The following is a 16,364-nucleotide window of genomic DNA, read 5'->3' on the forward strand; positions in this document are numbered from 1 at the left end:
AAATAAACCTTTAATATCTTTGACTTATTTGGTTGTTGTTTTTTTGATATTAAAATGTTGCTTCGAACTCATTAAAAAACAAACCAAACTCTGCAGCTCCATCCCTGTTCATCACTACGCGCAGCAGATGCAGCGCTGTGTGTGTGTGTGTGTGTGTGTGTGTGTGTGTGTGTGTGTGTGTGTGTGTGTGTGTGTGTGTGTGTGTGTTGTGGGCCAATAGTCACTCAGTTACACAACCGCTTTCAGTTTCCGAGCCCTGCCTGCCTGCCTGGTGGCTCCCCGCCCACCGCTGCTCTCTGCTGCCTGCCTGCCTGCCTGCTGGGCGGACTGGGGCAGATCCGATCCGACCAGTTCCGTGTTCTCTCCTCACCCAGTGCGCGGAGCAGACTGATCGGGAGGACCAGGCAGTGTCATGGTGGACATTCCTGCCCAGCCTCGGCATCCGTAACTCCCGGGGTCGAGGGGGGAAAGTGTGGACGGAGGTGAGGAATGTGTTTTCATTTCTTATTATTTCTGCGCGGATGGCGGATTCATCCGCCGACGTCGGTCGCGTTACGTTTCAGCCAAACTTTGACGCTGCTGGCTGGACCTCCTCTCCCTCCCCAGCCCCCCTCCCCCTCCCCCTCCAACACCCCTCTCGCGCTCTCTCCCGAAACGCAAAGTGCGTCGCCGTGCACACGCACATGCGGGATTACGGTACGTTCACGCAAACGACCAAACAGCCCCGCGTGCGTTCGCTCTTCTCGCTCGTGTGTTTAAAGGCCGAGGCGTGGAGCTGTGCAACTTTTACTGTCCATACGCAGCGCGTGCTTGTGTGTCTGTGCGCGTGTGTAAAACGGACGGTGTACAGTAACGAGCTGCGACACGCGCGAGCGTTTTTCAACATGTGTTATATGTCGGTGCGTGCCACTGAAATGTGCGTGTGGCGTCCATAGATGTTGTTTTGACACAGGTGACGTAGTGCGTGACGCGCCTTAACGATGAGATAAGCAGATCCTGCTCCGTGTGAATAAATAACGCGCGCGTGTGCGTGTTTGTCTGCGCGCGCGCCAGTGTGTCTCATTGACAGACACTGAGGGGGATTTCGGAGCTGCGCACTTCAGAATTTTCCAGCCAAAAGCGACAGCAGCAGGACTGAAGTGAAGTGTTTGCTCTGCCCCTAGTTTGTTCCTGCAGCGAGGAAGCTGCTCTGCGTGTGTCCAACACCTGACGTACACGCACAGCACGTCAACATGCAACGTGTGTGTCGTCATCACCAAACGGGGCAGTGTTGCGTGAGAACAAAGTGGTTAAAAATAGTACCTGTTCTGGTAATGTCTCTGTCAGGTGTGCAGGCAGCAGGTGAGCACCCGGACAGGTATTGTGCAATACCACGAAACATGCACTCAAAACTACATCAACATTTCTCTATTTGGCTTTTTGTAATAATAAGCTGATTAACGCTCACCTGATTCAAATGAAATCAAACACCATACAATAAGTTAACATGATGGAAATCATAAGAAGCTTGAAGTTTATTAGTTATATTCAGCGAGTGCTGATCTAATCAAAGCACACCGTACGTTTTAACCCTGGCAATGAGCTCATTTCTGTTTGCTTATTTATCTGTTAATCAATGGAATAAAAATGTTTTATTTCAGTGTACTCGGTGGAAAGTTTTGCCAAAGATTGAGGAGCAAGCATCCAGTTCATTAACATATTACACTTTATTATTCCAAATCTTGCACTAAAGTTTTTTGTTTTGACTGAGAAAGATGTCGTAAACTTGTGCTCAAACAGCAACAAGTCTTAATTTTTGAAGTCTACTTATTGTCCTTATTGCTGCATATATTTTCATCATGTGAAAAAAAGAAAGTCCCTTATTGGGCTAACTTAAAGTTATAATAACCACATTGCTGTACGTGTTGTTTTAATCTTCTGTATTTTTCACGTGCAACATTTCTGTGGCAGCTACAGTACCACAAATCGAATGTTTCACCATGTTATTTACTTCCAGCACAATCATATATTTATTTATTGAGTAAATTATTGCTCCATATAATTAGCTGAGGCAGGTAAACCCACCAAAACTCCTTCAGACTCTCATTAATTCCCTCTCAGCTAAATTTAAAGCAAACTGAACAGAGGTGTCAGATGAAGTAAATAAATACAAGCTGCCTGCACAACATAAACAGTTTATTCAGTAACTGGTTTTATTGTAATCTGCATGATGATTAATATTTGATGGTGTTTTATCAGGTAATGGACAAACTGCTGTTTATAGAAGAGAGTGAATCAGACCTGAGAACAGTCAATTGTCCAGAAACATTTACCGACACCATCCCGGCTAAATACCTGGTTTTATGAAGTAAATATGAAAGTTGAAGCTTAATATTCAATATATTTTATATTTGAATCGACTAACATTGATTCAGATCCGTCAAAGTGGGGATGAAATGGGGACAAGTGGGAGAGGTGATCTATTCATAGTGGTGGTAATCCAGAAACAGATGCATGTAGGTCAGAACTGCAACTATCTGACGGGGTGATTGATCATGTCAGTGTTAATTCATAATAATTACATTAATTACTGAGTGTGACAACATGATTAACAGCAAAACAGGTAGGAGAAAGAAAGATAAATTGGAGGTGGAAGATTTTCAAAAAATACAAAGGAAAAAAAAACCAGGTAGAATTTTAAGCTGGATGATTAATGATGGCGTTAAATGAATAAAAACGTATTTAATTGAGTAGTCTTAAAACCCTACGATTATTAAAACGACTGTGTGACGACACCTTTATGTTCCCGAGCTTGACATTATTAAACTTAGCAGAAAAATGACAGCATTGGTCCGAAGAGTCGTGTTTACGTTACTTCCTGTGATTCGATCAACGATGAGTCCCGGAGGCAACGACGCGAGCGAGGTGACGACGTTAGCGCCACGAAATCAGGTTACGAAGGAGGTCGGCGAGGTGAAGCGTCCTGCTGAGAATCTGCAGACCACCAACCAGCAGTCCTGCTTGCTTTCTGACGTCGCTTTCTCCAGAAAGCAGTTTAAATGACCTAAAAGAGAAATCACGCTTGGGCTCATTATCCCGCTGCATGATAATAATGATAATAACAATAAACTTGATTTGTAACGCACCTTTCATACTAGAAATGCAGCTCAAAGTGTTTTACAACAAGAGAATTACATGCAGTGTTTCACATAAAAACTAAATATGAAGGAACATTTAAAATTATAGAAAAGAAATGAGATGCATAAGAACCGATCAAATTAAACAGAGTTCAAATATAAAACAAGCAATGTGCATTTTAATAGTTCAAAGTGCAAGAAAGCTTCAAGAGTAACTAGTTAAAAGCTAAAGTAAAGAGATGTGTTTTCAGCTTTCTTTTAGAAAGCGTTAACTGATACATTTCCCTGACGGATAAAAATCGAAACAACATCCTCAAACTTTCTGCATGACATGTGAATATATTCCCACGTGTATCTTTCTAAATTTGTATTTTCATCCTCCCCAGGTGACTTCAACCTGAGTTTAAAAGACTCACCGTCTCTGTCCTGCGTCACCGCGTCCCTCCAGAACAATAAAGACAGCAGCAGCAGCGCGATGATGAACGAGCTGGCTCGGACGAGGCAGGCGCCTTCGGCCTCACTGTAAGCTCATCGCCGAACCCGTCATGGAATAAAAAATGGCACCGCGACCGAGACAGCGAGCGAGGCGAGACGTCTTTCTCTCGGGGAGTTCTGGGAAGGTGTTGGTTTGAAACGGGGACCTGAACGAGCATGGAGTAAGATCTGGAGCGGGAGATTTTCCTGAAGAAGAACTGACTACGAAATACAAGTCGAGGATGGAGCAAGATTTTACACAGTAGGATCTCTATGGCTCCCTTTAAATCTGGATAGTGACGACTCTTTTGCACTATCCGGGTGGATATTCCAGCTGTTAATTCATCCTGAAGCAGACCTGAACTCCTGTAACTGTAACTGTACACTCCTCCATCCCTCACTGACTGTTGTGAACGGATGTCCGACTCCTCTAAAGCCCGAAGGTGACGTTTTCCCGCCTTCGGCTTCTAACTGCATCTCTGTCACCCAAAAACAAAAACAAAAACAACTCCAACAAACATGGCCACTACAGGAAGGAAGCACCTAGTGAAAGACTTTAACCATTTCATCACCTGTTACCTGTGTCGAGGTTACCTGATCAAACCCACCACGGTCACCGAGTGCCTGCACACCTGTGAGTGAAATATCACACACACACACACACACACACACACACACACACACACACACACACACACACACACACACACACACACACACACACACACACACACACACACACACACAGATGACTGTCAGTTGAAGCTTCATCACGACTTCTACATCTAAATGAACATCTGTTACATTCAAGCACAGATTGTTTCTAAAAGAGTTCGTAGCTTCAGGTCTGTAAAATGGTTCTGATCCAGAAGTGTCTTCAGCTGCAATCCCAGCGAGTGCCACTAGAGGTCGGCTCCAAAAAGCCTCCGGCTCCATAGACTCCCATTCAACTTCTCTCATCAAATCCAAAGTGAATAAAATGTGTCCATCAGTTATCTCGGTGTTGTTAGCTAAAGTCACTCCTTCTTCTTAGTTTTCTGGAGGTCCATCTGAAAATAATCCCTCATTCATTAGAAAAGAAGATTCAAGAAGACCTGTTTTTGGGGGCGTGTCTGTTTGATTGACAGGCCTGTGGTGCAGTCAGGTTACAGCTATCGGTGGGCGGGACGTAGTATCATCAGGTTTCCAATCAGATCGGTCAGATCCACCTCTGGCTCCTCCCCCAGCTCGTCCAAATATGGCCACTTCCTGCTCCAAACCTCTCCAAACTAGCGAAGATGGTGACGGACAGAATCTGAACTGGAGGATTCATAACGTTAGGTTTTAAATACGTTTATATCATAATAATGTTGGCATGGCTACAAAAGAGTCCGACGATGACTCAGCAGAGCTTTAACAGTCAATCAGGGCTAAATGCAGCTAAAACACACACATCATATTAATTTCAACTCCCATAAAAAGTTTGTGTTGTTTTCCTCTGCAGTCTGTAAGAGCTGCATCGTGCAGCACTTCGAGGACAGTAACGACTGTCCTAAATGTGGCATTCAGGTCCACGAGACGAACCCGCTGGAGATGCTCAGGTAACGTATATTTCTGCATTTATTTATTTTTCTTCTTTGTCGTCGTTCTCATCTTATAATTTGATCCTCTTTCTCTCCTTGTTTTATTCCTTCTCGACCTCCTCCGATCTCGCTCCTCTTCCCTCCTCCTCCACCTCCCTCTCTCCCTCCCCTACTCTCAGGTTGGACAACACCCTGGAGGAGATCATTTTCAAGCTGGTGCCCGGGCTCCGAGAAAGTGAGTTTGCCAGATGGTTTCATCAATCTGTCTCCTCCGTCTGCAGTCTGCGTTAAATTATGTGACTATTCATGGGAGGTAGGAAGAAGAATTTACAGCCGTCCAATCACATTATTTATTTAAAAAGGCTCGCAAAGCCTTTGTTACGAGGCGCACGAGCAAACATGTTGCTGCTCTACGCTGGATCGTAAACATTTTAACCAGCAGAAAAAAAAGCAACAAAAAAACACAATTACAGCACTTTTAAGAGATTAAAAAAAAAAAATCACTAAATGTCAGCACTTTTTTTTTCTCCATGTCATCCAACAGTGAATTATTAGGTAGGTAGGTATATACTTTATTAATCCCCGAGGGGAATTTTTTGTTTTTTTGTTGTCTTTGGCAGGACACGCCTCCTGAATATTCTGCACACTTCTTATTTTTCTGTGTGGTTGTTTTTGCTCCGTTTGTTTGTAGTGTTAGATACGTGTGGCTTATTGAGAAAAAAAATCTGTTCAGTTTTTATGCAAACCTAAATATGCTGCAGTGTTTCCCCGAACCACTCTCCTGAAAGAAAGAAAAATATGAATGTACTCATAGAACTGTAGTTATGTCCAGTAACTACTACTACTATTACTTTAGTTCCTGTGCACCTGTTTCATTCCAGCTCAGCGTGAGAGTCGCTCAAGTGTTTTTTCTGTCCCTGAAAGTTGCACTAATTTGTGTTGTTTCTCTGCGACGAGCAGCGTAGCGCCCCCTAGGGGAAACACGGTGCTGTGCAATGTCTATAAAAACAATGTGGTAATCACCAAGCAACACCGTCACCATCCCCACCTTAGATGCTACTGTACTTGGCAACACCTTGTAAAACAGCAGAAACACCCTAGCAACCAACCTAACAACCGACCTTAGCAACGCTCTATCAACCGTCCAGAACACCTCGTGACCTCCAGCCAACCTTTTTGGCGACAACCTCGCCATCCTTCAGTCCGGGGGAGTTTTATCAAGTCAGCGTGCACGTAAATTATCCGGACATATTTTCCTATATCGTCTCTTTATGACCGTGGTTGATATTCATGCAGATTTTTAGAGTCCTTCAATAAAAAGGCAGAAAGCAGGCCGTGCTCAACTACAACCCTGCTTCTCTTGCAAACAGTGACACGCCTTAAAACCCAGCAGATTTACTATCAGCTCCACTGTTTACGGCCCATTTTTATAATGAACACGAGCTCCCGGTCGCTGCTCGGCAGGTCGGCTCACCTTTGATCTTTTCTCCGAGATCTGAGCCGCGTCTCACGGCAGTTAAAATATTCATTCGTCAGTGTCTCATTATTTTTTGGTGACTTCGAAGCTCAACAGTTAAAAACAAGATGAAGATGTGCGACCCGCCTTCCTCTCCGTAGCGGGAAGCCAAGTCAACATGTCTAACGAAAGCCGTGATGGTACTATAATTTTACGAGTCCATAACTTCCCGTCAGCTGACGGAGCACCTTGGCAGCGGACAGACGGAGCAAACCTCGTATATTTGTGTGGGACTCATCGTGCCGCTCGGCCAAGTGGAGTAAAAATGTTTGAGTTCGGTTTGATGGTTTACAGAGTGAAGACTGATTGGACTGTTCACACAGCTGATGACTTCAGCTCCAGTCTTCATGATGAGCATCTTCCTTTAGGACTATTTGTAAAAGAGGTTCAAATGCAGCTTTGGCAGAAAAACGTCATATAACTCAGTTTGTCTAAATACTCACGTGTCACTTCTTTTTAATGTGTCGTTCACGTGAACCAGAAGAAGAACAGCAAGAGGTCGACTTCTGGAGGAAGAACCAGCCCAAAGAAAACGGCCAAGGTCAGCTGGCTCAGATGAACTGTTAACTTTTCAGTGATCTCTAGTTTAAAAATATGGTACACATTTGTTTTTAAACTGTCATGAGCATAAATATTACAGATACTCTCAATATTTCTGTGGAGAGAAATTAATCGTTTAGTGTTTTTTGATTTTCTTTTGAGGTTTTTTTTTAGCTACTAATTCTGTTTTTTTTTACCAAGTTTTGATTCATCACTTATGATTAATCACCAGATTTTTTTTGGTTCCCTAATTTCAGGGGAATTTCTTGCTCATACATATTCTCTGGTGTAAATGGGAGCTTTTTACTTTCCTTATCAGTGGGTGATGATTCAATAGTATCATTTCTGTTAGAAACCGTCACTGTATTTTTCAAATGAAGTAAAGATTTGTGTGAATCTCGGTCCCGCCCGGCAGCAGAGCCGCTGAGGCGCCAGAGGCTCGGGCTGCCTGACGGCGGCGGCGACGGCGGGTGCGACGACGGCGACGGCCGAGGCGACGATGACTACCACAGGAGCGACCCTCAGATCGCCATCTGTCTGGACTGCCTCCGCAACACGGGCCAGTCGGGGGAGACCACCGTCACGGTGAGAGGGTTGGAACTTTTTTAAATCTGGAGATATCAAGTACTTCTTAATAACTTCCTCCAGTGAGAATGAGCGTTTTAAGCCTTATTTAAACCTTAACGTGTCCATGTGGTGTTTTTTTTTATTTGATACAAGACATCATGAGTAAACTAGACGCCCGGTGAATGAAGGTGTCGAGTTACCGTGTTGCCACTTTGACCCTTTGAGCTTTTCAGAGTGATTTCATCACCTTCACTTTTAAGCTCATATCTCGGTCATTGTCGGGGCGAACCGTTCCTGCTATATCTTGTTTTTTTCAGGACAGTCTAGGCTTTCAAATCTTTCATCATTTGTTTTGATAATACTCAGAGATTTTTAATATTAACCTTTATATGAAGTAAAACATTACTCATTCTTGTGTAATTGTTCTGTTTTTACATCGCCAGTAGAGATATCTTTTTATAGTTGTGTACAGGAGATTGTCTAGAATCTGTTGTCACACTGGATGACTGTATATTTAAAAATAAATATGTGCTTATTGCCTGATGGAAAATAAATGTCATGCGGGTGTCCGAGCATCCAAAACCAGAGAGAGAAGAGAAACGACTGGTCAGATCAGAAAGGGGAAGTTCTGCTGTTTCTGCTGGATTTCAAATATAAAAACAAGGACGTTTTTAATTCTTTTTCCTCAGAGAAGGAACAATTACTTTAGGGAAATGCAAATTTTCTGGTTTTTAAACGTTTCCGCTCCTCTTTGATGGGCTCTATCTGATCTTTTGTAAAGGTTTGATTGGTGTTTTGGTGTATTTTCCTGTTCGCTGCCTCTCGTTAAATCAGGTCGTGATGAGGTTTGTCTCTCTCCCAATTAGGACCTGATGAAGAGGTTCATCCGCTGCTCCAGCAGAGTCACCGTAGGAACAATTAAGAAGTTTCTCAGTCTTAAACTAAAGCTGCCGAGCTCTTACGAGGTGAGAGACACCTTCAGTCATTGTTTTACTCACATAAACAAATTCATCGTCAACGTTATGTGAAGGTTTGTGGATCAGTGAGGATAGTTTGGCGTAAAAATAAGGCTTAAAATAATGAATTCTCAGTCCCCATAAAAAACATATATGAATTAACATATCTAGTTTTATTTCTCTGTTATGAGTGTTTCTCTGTTGGTGTGGAGACGACAGTTTAGAGAAATCACGCTGCTGATGTAGCGGCACGGAGAATTGCAAATTTCTTTGCCTCTGAATAACTTTTGCTCAACAGTCTCATAAAGCCGACAGTTACTCAGAGCATTAACTAAACACAATATGTCCCAAATGTTGGTGAGTTAAATGCAAGATTAGGAAGATTTACCTGAACAGCAGCTGTCAAATTATTTTGATTTGGAAAAATTGCAGACCGTGCAAAAGAAATGACACTTTATAGACATGAAGTCTAATTTAAAGCATTTAAAACATGCAGGTGACAAAAATGTAGATGAAATAAATAAAAGTGGGTTAATTTTTTAAAGCAGAGACCTTAAACTTTTGGCTTCCTTCATTCATCACACACACTCAGAGCAGCCTCCCACTCTTCACCACAGACAACTTCCCCTCTCACACTCACATCCTTTTTTTCATTTTTGTTTGTTTTTCTCCATGTTGTCGATTCCTTATTGTTTATTAAAATGATTGCATTTCTTTATTTTTGTTGTTTCAATTATTCACGTTTTTGTTTTTGCTTCCCTCCGTGTGCAGCTGGACGTGTTGTGTAACGGAGAAATCATGGGCAGAGATCACACGCTGGAGTTCATCTACATGACCCGGTGGAGGCTACACGGAGAGAACGTAAGGCGGACACACTCACTTCCTGTTTGTGTGTCGTTGCATGTGTAGATGCAACAGTGCAGGGAAGCTGTGTGTGTGTGTGTGTGTGTGTGTGTGTGTGTGTGTGTGTGTGTGTGTGTGTGTGTGTGTGTGTGTGTGTGTGTGTGTGTGTGTGTGTGTGTGTGTGTGTGTGTGTGTGTGTGTGTGTGTGTGTGTGTGTGTGTGTGTGTGTGTGTGTGTGTGTGTGTGTGTGTGTGTGTGTGTTTGTGTGTGTATTCATTCCAAATCTGCACAAAAACCTCAGTTTTCAGTGTTCAAAATATTTTTTTGCAGAAAGAAGTTTTTGTTCATTCGTGATTCAGATGTGCGTTGATTCGGTCCTTTTAACCAGAAGTGACTCCGTACAGTAAACTCTGCTGCCTCGGCCCGTCTGTACTTCCTGTTTGGTTTTCACTCGGCTCTGAAGGTCACACTGCCAACTGAAGGAAATCTTCTGTGCAGCTTTTGTGTTTTTTTTCTTCAGATCTGCAGTTTCACTGCTAAGCGTCTCCATCTGACTCCCACGGTTTTAATTTATTTTATATAATTGTTTTTGTTGTGTCGGCACACTGGAAATAATCTGCATCGTCACAAATATAAATAATAAATCGACAAAACTGTAAAGAATCAGAAAATAAAAGTTACCTTTGAGCGTCATTTGAAGAGGGAATGACTTCTTATGAGTATGAAAGTTTAATATTGACTAAGTCAACAGATACAGATTAGAGGAGTAATTATAACAATTAACCCTGAGAAAGAGGAAATATAAGCACAAGTATTTTTTTATTACCAATTTAGTTCAAAAAGTAAAACAGAAACAGAAAAGAAGGCAACATACTCAAAGTTTAAGAAACTAAATCAAAGTAAAAACTGATTAATTTCATCCCTCTAAAAGGTATGAAGACAAATGAGTTCAGTAAATTACAAGTCGAGCCGACAGCAACAAACAGCCTGAACGCTGATTAACGTCCTTCCAGCTGCTTCGTCTGCAGAGACTCAAACTTGATGAGCAACACACACACACACACACACACACACACACACACACACACACACACACACACACACACACACACACACACACACACACACACACACAGAAACAGTTAACTGATGTGATAATCTTCAGAGGATGAAAAATCAACATCTCTGACTGGAAACCGAACTCTAATCTGAAGTTTCCAAACGGTCCTCACAGAGACTGAAGTTCAAACACACACAGCAGGACGAGTTGTCCTGTTTGAGTCTGTCTCCGGTTCAGGGTCATCGGTCCTCTGACGGTTCACTGGGCCAGTGTGTGTGTGTGTGTGTGTGTGTGTGTGTGTGTGTGTGTGTGTGTGTGTGTGTGTGTGTGCATACATTCCTGCATTCCTACATACATTTATCTGTATCTGCACACGTGCGAGTGTGTTCATGTGAGCGATGAGGTGGTGAATGTGTGGGAGGAGCTTAAACAGCTGCCCCAGCAGGAGGCGTCAGATACAGGAGGAGGAGGAAGAGGAGGAGGAGGAAGAGGAGGAGGAGGAGGAGGAAGTTGATATTAAATGAGACTTCCTCATGTCCTCTCAATACATTTTTTAAAATCCTTTTTTCACTGAGCTGAAATGTCATTTAAGGTTCAGTTTCATTATTTTCGTGGAAGAGGATGAAAAAAAAACAAAAAGAAGACATTATTTTTCCTCCTCGTTACATAAGCACATTGCATAACGGACAGAAACTTATATCAAAAGTCAGTCTGAGTTTAAATTGGTCCCAGATTGATGCTAAATTAAATACAAAAATCAGGACACACAAACAGTGAATGTCTGTTTTCTGTTTTCTTCTCCAACAACACAGATGTTGTTTGTGATTATTAATCCACTTTGATTTTCCATCCTTCTTATATAATAACCACGTACAGATCGTCGGCTTCGGTGTGCACAGATTGAATTGCGGGTCGCGGAGTGAAAGAAAGCATTCAAAGTTTAATCTTTCTAGTCAGAAGAACGGTGATGAAATAGTTTTATATCTATTTATATTGTCAGGCAGATAATCTGAATCTCGTTTTAAAGGTGTGGTTCTTTGTTTCTTAATTAATCACGTGTGTGTTTTTCAAAACTGACATTTTATTCGATGTCTTAAAACAACATTTCAGAGACAATATTTCTGTCTTTCACTCGGACTTGCTAGAATTTTAAATCCAGTAACTGTCTTTGAAACAAGAGTAATGTTTTAACTTAGACCGAATAAAACCCTCTTTTGCCGAGTTTGAACTCCTTTAACATCCTTTGACTCACAAATCAACATTTTATTCCTTTCTTAACTTCTCAGTGTTTCCTTTCCTTTGTATCAGCTAGCGGCTCAACATCCTCCGTAACAAACTAAAACACGTGGTTTTATGGTTTTTTTGTATCTCGGTTTTGAACTTCGAATGAATTTATATTTATGAAGAGAAATTCTTCACCTCAAACCTTTTTTTGATGACCTTGCGCCACCAACAGCAACATTTTCTCCAAAACGTTTTCCTCCGCTCACGACACCGACGCTCCACAACGAGAGACCGAACTCAGTCCGTCGGGATTATTAATGTGCTGTTGGAGTCACGGGGATAAACACCAAGACATGACGCCGTGTTTGAACCCCGTCCGGCCGAGGACACGGAGACGAGAGACGAACGAGTCCTTCATCGGTCTCGTCCTTCTGAAATCAATCCGTTGTCGTTTAACAGGAAACTGGTGGTGACTTTAAAAAAAACATCTCTGCTCTGAGGTCTGTTATTACTGGCTCGCAATTAACTCTTATTATTAAGACATCTGCTCGGAGATTTCCGTTTGAAATAATCAGTTTAGAGAAAAATTAACATTAAAAGGATTTTAAATTCCGTCTGTTTGATTCAGCGCTGAAACAATATTTTGTTTTGCCAAGATGTTCATCTGTGGTTCACACGGCCTCCCGATCAATATGTTGTGTCGGATGATCGGCTCGTTAGAGGCAGAAAACAGATGCCTGCTTCATTAATTCTGAGGTTTCAAAGACATTTTGAGAAACTCTTCACATTTTAGATTCTCCATAAGTTTAAAGTAGAATATTTTGGTATTTAAGTATAAGTCTTAAAAGAGAAGTTAAGTCATTTTTTTTGGCCGAACAAACCGATAGCAAATTTAGTTTTATATTTTTGGCGCTGCACCTGGAATGACTCCAAAAACCCAAAATATGAACACGACTCTTTTGTTTCCGCTTCCCTTTTTCACGAGTGTTAAAGACCTCTGCTCTGCACCAGCTGACAGGTGCAGCTCGTCGAGACGCTGATTAAACTGCCGGATTAATTGCCGAATTAATTGCGGAATTGTGGACTTTCACAATAAAAGGCTCCTTTAAAACGGCAATTTGACAGAAATAAACCTTTTGTGTGCAGAAAAGAAGTCTTAGATCAGTTAATAAAAACAAGGGAGTGAAAACAACAGTGTTGTGTTTATATATTTTTGGACATTTCCGTCGTGGATTCCTCTAAATGAGCTGACAGCTGCAGAGAATATGCGTTCCTGCAGGATAATTAAAGTGTTCGGAGGCAGAACTGCTGAGTGAGCGAGAGTCAGACATTCAGATGCGGAGGCTCAGTGACAGACTGGTGAGATCCGAGTCGGTGTCCTTTCTTTTCTTTTTCTTTTTTTTTTCTTTTTGAAAGCGTGATGCAGCAGATTTGAGGAAGCTGGGGGAGATGACGGCGGCGGCGGCGCTCTGCTGCAGCAGCCTCCAGCTGCCAGAAATAGGAGACACACTCTTCACTTTGCAGCTGCTCTGACACAAACGCTCACCTTTATTCCTCTGAATCTTTTATGAAACGGGCCGCTCACATCGTTTGACTGTTTCCGATGTTTTACACTCGGATGAGGCAGGAAATGTGTGTAGCAGTCAGCGAAGACGTGTCTATTATTTAACCTCCATGATGGATGAGTCACTGAAGGCCGGCAGCCGACGCCGACTGGAAAGTTGGGTTTTATCGGATTATAGCGTATTTTATGTGTTTGAATGGGGGAGTACGAACACCACACTTACACATATTCAATTTAAAACTCTGCATCCTGAAGGCCAAAATACACATTATTGTTTTCTATGTCGACCGACACAGCGGTGGCAGCTGAGCACCCACCAGTCCTCTTGTGGTATTTACAAAGTTGGGACGTTGGATCTCTGTGCCTTTGCGTCTCCTGCACCCTGCTAGCTTGCTAACTTGTTAGCCTCTGGGGCTTCTAGACGCCCTCCATCTTGTCGTTGCAACAGTTTTTACAACCAAAGGAACGATTTAAGAGGAAATGTCTTCAAATTTTGGCACAAAACGTTCACTTGGACGAATTAAGACGCCAATTATGACCACAATTTACGCAAATATCTAATCGGATAGAATGATGGCTCTTTGTGTCCAAAGGGTTGAAGCTCTCCGTTAATGTTCAACGCGTTCGTTGATGTGTTTCTGATGTGATGTTCAAATCTAAAATCAGAGGTTTTTCACCTGTTAACAAGGATCTCGTTTTTGCAGTTTCACATCAAATTGTGACACTAATTTAATTCAGTAGCTGTTTTTCTGCTTCTGGACAAACAGCGGTTCAAAGTTTTGGTCGTGTTTGTAGTGTGTGTGTGTGTGTGTGTGTGTGTGTGTGTGTGTGTGTTTCAGCGCCTCTCTTGTTAAGTCGGTGTAAAAACGGTTGTGTGTTCAGTAAATGATATCCTGCTCGGAGAAACGTCGATCTGTCGCGTTTCAGTATTAATGAAACCACTCCTGTGAGTTCCCGCTGCAGTCGTCCTCTGAAGTTGTGTTTTAATATTTTCAGCGTTCAGGCTGAAAGTTCGATTCTGTCTCTCTCAAACGCTTCTGTCTCTTTCTCCTTCAGACGTATCCCATGGTCCTCGAGTACAGGCCACGCATCGACTTCGGCTGAGCCACGGCTGCGAGAAGAGGACCACACACACACACACACACACACACACACACACACACACACACACACACACACACACACACACACACACACACACACACACACACACACACACACACACACACACACACACACACACACACATACACACACACACAGACACAAACACGCCACCGCAATGTGCAGAGAAAGAGAAAGATTTAAATGTATTTTTGTACAGCCAATGATGAAGTGCATACGTTGTTATGTCAAAGAGCTTTTATGCTACATAGAATAATATATGCTCTAATATATGATATTTTTAAATGTATGTCCCTGTGCCTAAAAACCTGTTCAGAGATGAAGTATGACCATATCTCCACTTTGCCTGTCGAACTCTAACTGTAGATTAAATGTTGATTTTCTACCGTTGATGGTTTGTTTTTATGTTTGATTGGATCTCGTCATATGGAGGTGAACTGAAGCGTTCAGACGGATTTAATAGATCGATGGGTGTGATTTTGGAAGTCTGAATGAAAAGGTGCCTCAATTCTCCGCAATTATGAACTTAATTAACTGCTTCAAAACCGAGAAACTGCAACCACAGGAAAACGTGAAATAGACACGCCCGACCGCTACAGCGAAAACGTGAAATAGACACGTTTTCATGTAGTGGATGAAAATGAAACCAGCTGCTTGATGTCTTGAAAATGTGATTTACAGGAAAATGAAAGTTTTTACAAAAACACATGGATGAGGTCAGGAAAAAAAAAAATACTCATCATCCCGCATGGCAGTCTGCAACTAACGCCTGCTGGCCACACCAAAAAATGTCCTTTGCACTTCGTCTAAAGTCGTCAACACGGACCGACTTCCTGCTTCGACCTCCAGCCTGCTGGGCTCAGCTGAAGTCGTGAAACAACACAGGCTTCCTTTGCAGTGGGGATTATTATTGACATTTCAATAAGGACGGATCAATACAGAGTGTATAAGTATGTTTGTTGAGGTAAGCTGAGAAGGTCTTTGGAGATTAGACACCGAATACGAAGACAGAACATACTGTCGCTGGAATCCCCTCGAGGTCAGGAGGCGTTTTGTTGCAGGATAAGGTGGACGAACGATGATTGGCCGTTACCATGGTGACATCAGAAGATTTTGATATCACGGAACAGAGGAACCGCTGAAGTAGATGGATGAAGAGAAGAAGAGGAAACACATGTACAAGCTCCTTGTTTTTTTTTTTTTTTATTATTCCTACATGAAATAACCATCTGAATAAAGGCCTTTAATTTCTTTTTGAACTTGTTGTGTTCCCTTCCATCATTACATGAGTTTGAAAATTGGCATCACACTGCTGGGAGAAACCTCTGATAGAACCAGAGAGCAGAGAGAGAAAAGAGCAGCAACACCTGCAGGAACTCATATTAACTACACTCATTTTATTAGAAGAGAGTCATCATAAAATATCAATATTTTACCATTAAATACACTGAGTACTTCTTGTGCGAGTGGTCAGACTTCATCCACAACACACACACACACACACACACACACACACACACACACACACACACACACACACACACACACACACACACACACACACACACACACGTACGTCCTTCCAGCTGTGTCTTCTTGCCCTTGCCGTTGTTTTTTTCAGGTCAGAGTTATGTAGGCCGGAGGTCCCTGTGGTTTTTATGTGACTCTGCTGACCCATCAGCGTTGTAATAAACTCTAACTTTAGATGATAAAATTAATGGGAGGAGAATAAATAACGTCCATATAAGTAGTTGAAACCTTCCTTTCTTCAAACCCAGACGTTTTACTGGTGATCCCAACGTTTCCTGCAGAAATAA

At 42.3% G+C, this 16,364-nt stretch overlaps 1 protein-coding gene across 1 annotated transcript; it reads left to right on the top strand.

Annotated features, from left to right (window-relative positions):
• The first annotated feature begins 238 nt into the window (after positions 1–238).
• LOC138627183 (polycomb group RING finger protein 5-B-like) lies at positions 239–15,806 on the top strand. The gene is made up of 9 exons (XM_069709346.1): positions 239–482; positions 3,503–4,224; positions 5,074–5,170; positions 5,332–5,387; positions 7,150–7,209; positions 7,624–7,793; positions 8,642–8,740; positions 9,503–9,592; positions 14,479–15,806. The coding sequence occupies exons 2-9, from the start codon at positions 4,110–4,112 to the stop codon at positions 14,524–14,526; spliced, it is 735 nt and encodes a 244-aa protein (XP_069565447.1). The 5' UTR covers positions 239–482; positions 3,503–4,109; the 3' UTR covers positions 14,527–15,806.
• Positions 15,807–16,364: the final 558 nt, after the last annotated feature.

This window comes from Brachyistius frenatus, unplaced genomic scaffold, assembly GCF_029030835.1.
Source record: "Brachyistius frenatus isolate BFR_SWC_R1_liver_20210118 unplaced genomic scaffold, ASM2903083v1 Contig_82, whole genome shotgun sequence".
NCBI classification, from domain to species: Eukaryota; Metazoa; Chordata; class Actinopteri; family Embiotocidae; genus Brachyistius; species Brachyistius frenatus.

Bases quoted from the DNA above. Each gene is read 5' to 3' on its own strand.
- LOC138627183 (XM_069709346.1), top strand. From the start codon at position 4,110: ATGGCCACTACAGGAAGGAAGCACCTAGTGAAAGACTTTAACCATTTC. The intron at 5,171-5,331 runs GTAACGTATATT...CCCTACTCTCAG, and splicing joins AACCCGCTGGAGATGCTCAG to GTTGGACAACACCCTGGAGG. The intron at 9,593-14,478 runs GTAAGGCGGACA...TTTCTCCTTCAG, and splicing joins GGAGGCTACACGGAGAGAAC to ACGTATCCCATGGTCCTCGA.